The sequence below is a fragment of the Bombus terrestris genome, chromosome 8 (genome assembly GCF_910591885.1).
Source record: "Bombus terrestris chromosome 8, iyBomTerr1.2, whole genome shotgun sequence".
NCBI lineage: Eukaryota > Metazoa > Arthropoda > Insecta > Hymenoptera > Apidae > Bombus > Bombus terrestris.
In genome coordinates this window covers 5,235,463-5,244,210 of record NC_063276.1, presented here as the reverse complement: position 1 = coordinate 5,244,210, position 8,748 = coordinate 5,235,463, and the positions used below count along the sequence as shown (strand labels likewise).

Below are 8,748 nucleotides of genomic sequence, written 5' to 3'. Positions count from 1 at the left end.
TCTCTCTTTCCTATATCATTTCTACAGCAAAATAAATGTATTTCATATGCAACGTTATAAACAGTACTTATTAGTCACATGTTTATTGGCCTTATGCTAGAACAATTACAAATGTTAAAAGTATACTTTAGACATTGACAAATTCAACTAATAGCAATTCATCAGTAACATCACTAAAGATATAATAGTGGGCAACAATCAATAATCTCATAAGCAATACAAACAATTCAATATTTCATTGTTGAGAATATATAGTCGGAATATGTGTACAAAATTATAGATCAACAGAGTTCATTTAAGTATCTAAATTATGAAGAAGACATAATTGGCAATTACTTATTTAAACTAGACTTGCTCGTGGGAGAATCAAGTTGATTCATACTATCCATAGCTCTTACTTCTCTTTGTAATTCTTTAACAACTGTTGCAAGCGCATATGGATTTACGCCGTTCTCGCATAATCGTATGCATATACTTAACGTTGTAGGATCTAAATTTGTATTTAATAGCTTCGAGATTTGGTAAAGCGTTTGAAATGTTTTGCGAGCAGCGTTTATTTGATGATGCACAGGTTCTGGCATGCTGCCTCGGTTTCGGTCTTTTCTATAAAATCAAAAGTAAAACGGTAATATAAAGATAAGTAATCAAATCAATATAAAAAAAGGTTATGTTTTTATGTAAAAGAATTGTTCTACGAATACGTACTCTCCGCTGTGAGACAGTTTGACGTCGGGGTTAAATCACTATTGAATCACAATTTACAAATAAAATAATAAACATAGAATGCGAAATACGACGTTATTTAATTTGTGTATTTTAACAAGATTTTTATCTGTTTGAATGGCTTAATTTCGTTATTTTACAGAGGTTGTTTCCATAACAACCGTCAAAAAGGCAAATTTTAAAAAAATATCGAATTTTTAATTTATACACTTGTACGAAAGCAGAGTTCAAGTCGGAAAGGTAAATAAAACCACGTGATTGAAATATAGGAGATACTAGAAGGTTATCTTCACAATTTTGTGATATACAATAGAACAATTTTATCTCGTCAATGAATGAAAAGCTGAGGATCTAATTCGGAAGACGCAATCATAAAAGTTCATAAATTAATCCTCTTAATTAGCTTTTTTTCAGTAATAAAAATTTGTCCAATTTATGAATACTGAAACACTATAACAACGTAGAGGTAAAAAAGTGAAATTAATCGCTATTTTTCTCTGTGTCGCATGGTATCACCCTTCTTGTCTAACATCAGTATATACGTCTGTTCTTGTCGTATACTATCGCCTTGCTTATCTAACACGAGTACATATCTGTCTTTATCGCGCAATATTGCATTCTTTGCCTAGGGAAAACTTATGTGCTACCATCTATCCTTAGATACTCTAAGTTATTGTTCCTTCCAATCTGGTAGATGACAATACATGGCCCATTTGTAGGCAAAATTAGCACTTGTCCTATGACGAATCAGATTATTTCAAAAATAAAGAATGTTGGATATAACAATACATCTTGCAATGATTTTAGAGGAAAAAAGGTACATTAAAGATTAATAATAATGACCATCTCCCTTTATTCCTCTGAATATACAATTCAATTGTGACGAGATATAAGTTCTTCATACGTTGCAAATACCCGACGTGAAGATATAATTTCTTTAAAAATCATTCGTCGGTACTCAGTATAATTATTTCTCGATCTAATGAACGAAGGATCGGGAGTATGGACACTAGAAGTATCAGAGAAAGGCCTGGGCAAAGGACAACACGGTGATTATGAACTATCGCATGCAAAAATGTTCCTTGTTTTTCTTTTTTAATTAATAACATACGTGATATTCGAATTCTACAGAAGAACTGGCAGTATAAGAATTAACAAATGTACTTTACGGAGCATCTAAATGCAATGTATCACCAAAGTATTCGAACGATCATCATAAAGCGTTTTATTTTACAAAATATATTATATTGCATTTTAAAAAATAGATACATACATAATATCGAAAATAAAAGATAAAAAAACGGCTGTACTAATATTTTTTGTCTCGATCGATTTATTACCGACATATAATTTCCCGATAAATTAACTTAAATAATTAATTATTTTGAAATTAAAACCGTTTCGAATTCTTTGGCGATGCGGAATCAATCGCTAATCGATTCACTTTAATGGCTAATCGTAAATTCTTGTCATAAAAAACTGCTTGAAAGCTTAACTATCGAGTCGTATATTCTATGAATTATATAACTCAATACTTCGTAAGTACACGCTAAATGTCTCTATCATAACAAATTTTGATTCGTTACTCGTGCTTTACGCTATCGTAACCAAGTTTAGATCCAAATCACCTAAAACAAGATTCTTAAGATGTAAAAACAATGTTACAATCATTGACAGATATATTTTCTTTGTTGCAATTAAGCGAATCAACCAATCCGAACGATCAAATGAATTAAATTAGAAACTCAAATCGACCAAACTATCAATAGTATCGATACTTGTTAACAATAATTATGTTGTTTTTGACTCGATTTAAACCAAGAATCCTCAGTCGTTCGATCGATCACTGCTAATCGATTATTAAATGCTTCAATTAAATTTTTGTACACAAAGAAGCAAATAAGTGTACAAGTTAAAATACGGTTCTATAAATTTTGATACAATTGGAAACATTGGTTTACAGTTCAACAAGATAAATTCTAAAGATCAATAAAGTTAATTACGATCTATGTTACCTCTAATGTTCATGAATTGACTATGACTACTTCGATCTATACAGAATGTTTCAAAATATACGGGAAAAAGCTAAAATTTAAATTGCAAACTCTTTCAAATGAAAAGTATATTTCAAATCTGTATGCGAAAAGATATTTTTCTAAGAAAAAATCATTTTTGACGTTACTCATATTTTGGAATATTCTGTATAGTACCTTATTATTCTCATTTCGAGAAAGAAACCAACACGTACTAGATTTACGATCTAATAAGTTCCTCAAAATTTGATTCTTAAACATCGATCTTATGCTTCTATATTTCAAATTGAATGGCTGTCCTGATTTTGAAACGACCAGTAAGCACGCACGATATGTAACGATCTAAATTACAATTCTTTTCGAAACGAATAAGCTAAATCATTGACTAACAAAAGTGTAACATTTAGTTTCTCTTACGTTCTAAAACGCGTTGACAAAACCGTGTTCAATTCTTTTGGCGGGAAATTTGAATTCTCTTTTCCTTCTTTTTTGTAACGGAAATGATCGTCAAATGTTTGTGTATAAATTTGTTTCATTGTAAAATGTTGGACAAGTTCCTGAAAATTTTAGTTCAAAAAAGTATCATTGATACTTTGTAAGATAGGGCATTTCCGGTTTCATTATTTTAGAAAACGACGAAAACTTAAAATGAGGAAGAAATATTGAATAATTTTAGATTAATAATTTTTCAATTGCACTAAAGCATTAAATAATAATAAAAAATTATTTTTTTCATTGAAAATTATCGTATTTTATGATTGAAAATTCTTTCTTTTGAAACCGGAAATACTCCGTATTTTCCTACTCCTTATCGTCGCTTGGAGACTTTTATTCTTAAGTATGCTTCCAGTTGTTTCATAGAAAATTGTTTTTTTCTTTTTTCTTTTTTAATTATAACATTCGTTGTTTCCATCTTCTAAAGTCTCACATTTGTTTTTCTTAGAAAATATATAAAAATCGTTTAATATTAGATCGATTGCGATACACACGCATACTTGTCGCCAAGAAGCATCGATAATCGCTTCTTATATCGATTTCTTTCATTTTATTTTTATCCAGGTGAAAAAAACTTCCATTTAAAATTCGAAGAAACTTTTGTGCAATTAGAAAAATCTTTTCTTTCCAAAATCCTCGGTCATCAGAATTTTTTGTCCGCCTCCGGATGCAATTGACTTGTTCAGTTAGAAAACCCAGAAACAAGCGGCTTTCAATTAATATTCTCGACTTGTGAACTCTCCACGTTAACGCTTTCATTCATTATTAGGAACAATGGACAACGGATTCTTGATTGTAGCATACTTTCACTCTTTTTGGTCTAAAAACTGAACAAAATTTTAATATAAAAAGAATTAAATTTATAATTTATTTTTAATTTTTCAATTATTTAAAGATGTTCGTATTTGACGAAAAACTTTAGTTATTTTTTATACAAAATGAAAAAACAAAATTTTTAATATCTAAAAATTGGTGTTGTCATTTCATTAAAAAGTTTTTTTCATTAAGAAAAGATAGAAAATAAATAATTAAAAAAATTACAATTTATACCTATAGGTTTAAATCTGTAATAGCTGATTATTCAGAAATGGTAGAGATCCGAATTGTTTACGGACTCTATTTGAGTGTCTCTATCTGAGAATCATCGTTATTTAATAATATAGTTGCTATAGGAACGCGCTTAGCAACCTACGCGTCTTCGACTTCTATTAAAACACCATGATGAAGGATTTCATTGATTAACAAGTAACAGTGCGAGTGCTACAAAGAGACAACAACGGTCAACAAACGGTACTTATCCTAAATTCTTTTTCTAACTTGAGCCTCTATCTCGAAAGATTTACGATTAAAAAGAAAAATTACATATAATATATATGTATATATAATATTGCCTAAAAACTTTGAGGCAAGGGAACTATCATTTTTAAACGATTCTAGTTAATTCCAGATGGCTAGATGATTCAGCAAATTAATATCCATTTGATTATAACGGATACTAATTATTATTAATGATTTTGTAAATCCGCACCTCATAACTACAGGTACTTGGGGGACTCAAAAAATGGACTAAAAATTCTGATCTATCTATAAAGTATCTAAATTACTCGCTATTATTCAAATTAGCCTATTTTTCAATAAAGAAAATTTAATATCAGATATTATTGTTTGTAAATAATTATGGAAAAAAGAATGTTTCTGAAAAATTATTGAGTAGTTTTATAACGTTCTAGTGGTTTTTAAAGATCTTATAAAATGGATCTTGGTATAAACGTGTTTTCAAGGTGCATGTGCAAAATTTGAAAGGATACTCTAGCTTGAAAAGACACACCTGGTGTTGTATATTGATAAAACGTGGCTGTACGTTACTAAAAAAAAGTTGGAGATCCTATGATCGACGCAAGCTGCCTACGTCTATGTCGACTATTATGGTCGTGCAAACGTTCAATCGACGATAAATCGTTCGATTTTTTAATAACAAAATCGTCTCATATAATACCATGTGATTTTTCATTCTTTTCTCCTTTCAGATTTTTTTTCTCTAAATCACTAGATAATTATTGCAATTTGGTGTTTCGTTTTTTGGAACGATCACTGATTGAAACAACCCGCTATGCATTGAACAAGAATATATAACCTTAACTACGATTTAGTTTTTCTTTATATCTTTATGACAATTGTTTCCTCCTTTTTAAACATTCTAACAGATTTATCGGTATTAGAAAACTGATTCTCTGTCGTCGCTCTTACACCTACGATATTATGTAATTCTACTTTAATAACTTCGTAAAACAGTTGAACCCTACAGGGACATATCATATGATATAATTGTATAGTATTCAATATGAAAGAGATAACAGAATATCGTCTTGATCTTATTTCCTCAGGAGAACCACATTGTTTTCGTATACCTTTTTCTTTCAACTCCTTAAGACATGTGAGATTGTCTCAAATGAAAATCGAACTTCTTCTTTGTTCGCGAAGCTCTATCGCCGAATGCTCGTTGCACGCTTGAATTTTTAATACGTAAACTCTTCGTGTAAGCACGTACGAAAGCAATTGCTTTCTAAAACAAATATCTTGTTCGTTAAGCACAGAATGTTACTAAAAAAATGAAAAATCATTCTATGATATTTAATTTAATAGTGTAATTCAATATTTTCTGTATTGTATATTATAATAGACAGAAATGAAGACAGGAGTAATAGATAAAAATGTTTACTCTACGTAGTGTACAATAAATTTTCGGTTTTGTATCTTTCAAAAATTTAAACTTAAATTATTTAAAAAATTGTAAATAAAAATTATAAAGATAAATTCATTATATCGATCACATTATAAAACTAGAAACATTCTGTGCATGATTAATTGTTTCGAATCGATACTTAGTACGTACTGTCTCATTTTCAGCATCTTCCAAATTACATAATCTTGTAGATAAAATCGTATCTTTCAATCGCGTACACAGTCATACCCATACCTCATTTTATCGCGTACGAAAGGAATAGTATAATTTTTTTACTCGAAGTTTGGCACGGAAGTGAAAGAAGACAAAATGCTGTTTCATGTTGAATTCTTCTCGTTTTTAGCGTATTTTCTTCTCTTTGACGAAAACGATAGTGTTAAATACTCTTTTTGATATTCAAAAGTTCTTCCCCTAAATGAAGTTGAAGTATTCGACATCATTGATAGTTGCTTATTTAATATTCTTCCTCCATGATATATTCGTCGAATCGATTTTTATTTTTCCTCCTTAATTTGTTAATACAATTCTCTTAGTCTTAACTCGTGTGATAATATTCGACTTTGTAATGTCGATTCCACAATTGACAAGTCGTTCATCTTCTTCTTATAAAGGGAATGCTCTACTCCCATTATATCTGGATGCTTAACAGATTTGTTTACGTGATGTAAAATAGTTCTTCCGCAAGAAGAAATAACTTATAGCTCGTTCGCCTATCGACCTCGAGCGTTTAATTGAATTCTTGAACTCGCAAGATTCTTAAGGGCTTCATTCTTTTTGTTTTCATTTTTACCTTTTTTTTTGTTTTTTTTTTTTTTTACAGTATTCTCTGTTTTTCTTTTCAGTAGTTGGAATTCCTTATTGTAGAAGTTGGGAATCACGGTTTATCTATGGAAAATTTGAAGATTTGAGAAGTGCACAGAATACACATAATATGTAGAAATATGAAAAATATTCAAAGAATGATATTTGTTATATTATTTAGTGTATGAGACAAATGTTTTCTAGAATTTTAACACTTCAGAATTAGGACTCACTTATTTAAAATAAAATTTATTTATATAGAATCTATTATTTTATATTTATTTAATATCTCTAAAATTCTAATTGTTTTATTATCAAACATGTTCCAATTACGTTAGAGAATCTATTGGTATTTTTAATTTGTAACTTGTAACTTCTAAAATTTCACTAATGATAATAATATTAATTGGATTGTACAAGAAGGTTCAATATGATAATTTACCCTTAGCAAAAGAGTGGAGCCTCCGGTTGGTTCCACCAGTGCGCCGCTAGGAGCATATAAAGCTCCTGATCTTGAACGGTGTAACCTGGAGGTGGTTGAGAAGGCAAAGGCGGTGGAATAGGTGGCAGCAGAGAGTAGGACGGCGGTGGTGGCGAGGGCGATTGGGACTGCGAGAAGGTGGTCGTAGTAGAGAGCGGCGTTGGCGGCGTCGTCTTGGTCATCACCGGAGGCTCTTCCTTCTCCGGAGATCAAAACGCGTAATCGAACTTTGCCAACGACCGTGTAGTCACATCATCCTAAACATACCATTTTTGTTAATATAATTGTCATTAGGAGAAATATAGAGATCGATATGATAGACAAATAAAACTTTAGATTTCGTATACCTTTTTCTTTCAACTCCTTAAGTCATGTGAGATTGTCTCATACGAATTGTCTCATTTTGATACGAATTGTGAACAATTTTTTATTTCTGAAGTTTTATGAATTCTTTTCTTGGAGATTAGAAGGAAGATGATCATGTTCTTCCTCAATCCATTCTTACGCGTATAATAATTGTACAGATCATTTAACAAATTTTATTTGTCTTATAATACTAATTATAATGTTAAGATTTAGAGACTCCAAATTATAATGTTAAGATTTCACGAGATATTGATTCTTCAGTGGATAGCATGCATCAATATCGAGAACTTCTCGCCATCGACAAACTATTCACGAAGTAGCAATATTGTTCAAAGATGCATAAAATGCAAACGTGTCGATACCCTCAGACAACTCTCCATAAATTCCTCGATCGTTATTATGCCATCCTGGTTTAAATCGAACTTCTTGAACACCCTATCCAACTGCTCTCTCGCTTTCCTTTCCTCCTCGGCGTGATGTCGTCGTCCCATCAGCTCATGCACTGCAATCACCACTTCCCATAGCTCGCCCCTGGTGATGCATCCGTCGCCATTTATATCGTACAGCTTGAAGATCCATCGTAACTTCTCGTAGATACTGCCTCGTAGTAGAGTCGATAAAATGACCAGGAGATCCTGAGAAGAAAAACCGTGTCGTATGTTTGGGATCTTTCTACTTCTTTTTCTCTTCCTTCGAAGATTGGGAAATTAGGAAAAAATGTAGTACAATTAATGCATTAGGAACTTTGGAGATCAAAGGAATTGCATAAAAAGAAAATTAGTAAAAAATTAGATATTAAATATGCATTATTACAAATTAAGTTAAATTAAGTAGGAAAACCCCGATAATGAAAGAGAATTGTTAGAAAAAAAATTGAAATTACCCTAAAATTCATGGCACCATTGCAATTAACATCAAAGGCCTTGAACACGTAATGAGCGTAAAGACTAGAATCTGCAACGTGTATACGAATTAATATTAAAATTATTCGTAATAATTAATTACAAGGCAAGACATAATTAAAACTTACTGCCATGAGGAAAGAATTTCGCATAAATATCTTTGAACAGGTCCTCGTGAACTACACCCTCGGGACATTCCTGAAA

At 30.9% G+C, this 8,748-nt stretch overlaps 1 protein-coding gene across 2 annotated transcripts in view; it reads right to left on the bottom strand.

Moving 5' to 3' along the window:
- Positions 1–705: 705 nt before the first annotated feature.
- The window catches only part of LOC100643938 (Kv channel-interacting protein 1), a 29,499-nt gene continuing 21,456 nt past the window's right edge, over positions 706–8,748 (bottom strand). For both annotated transcript variants that reach the window (XM_012311159.3, XM_012311158.3), the window contains exons 3-7: positions 8,673–8,742; positions 8,526–8,596; positions 8,005–8,277; positions 7,238–7,533; positions 706–6,879 (exon numbers count right to left, since the gene is read on the bottom strand). In XM_012311159.3, coding sequence (XP_012166549.1) covers positions 7,486–7,533; positions 8,005–8,277; positions 8,526–8,596; positions 8,673–8,742 — 462 coding nt within the window. In that variant the 3' untranslated portion in view covers positions 706–6,879; positions 7,238–7,485. The remainder of the gene's footprint in view (positions 6,880–7,237; positions 7,534–8,004; positions 8,278–8,525; positions 8,597–8,672; positions 8,743–8,748) is intronic.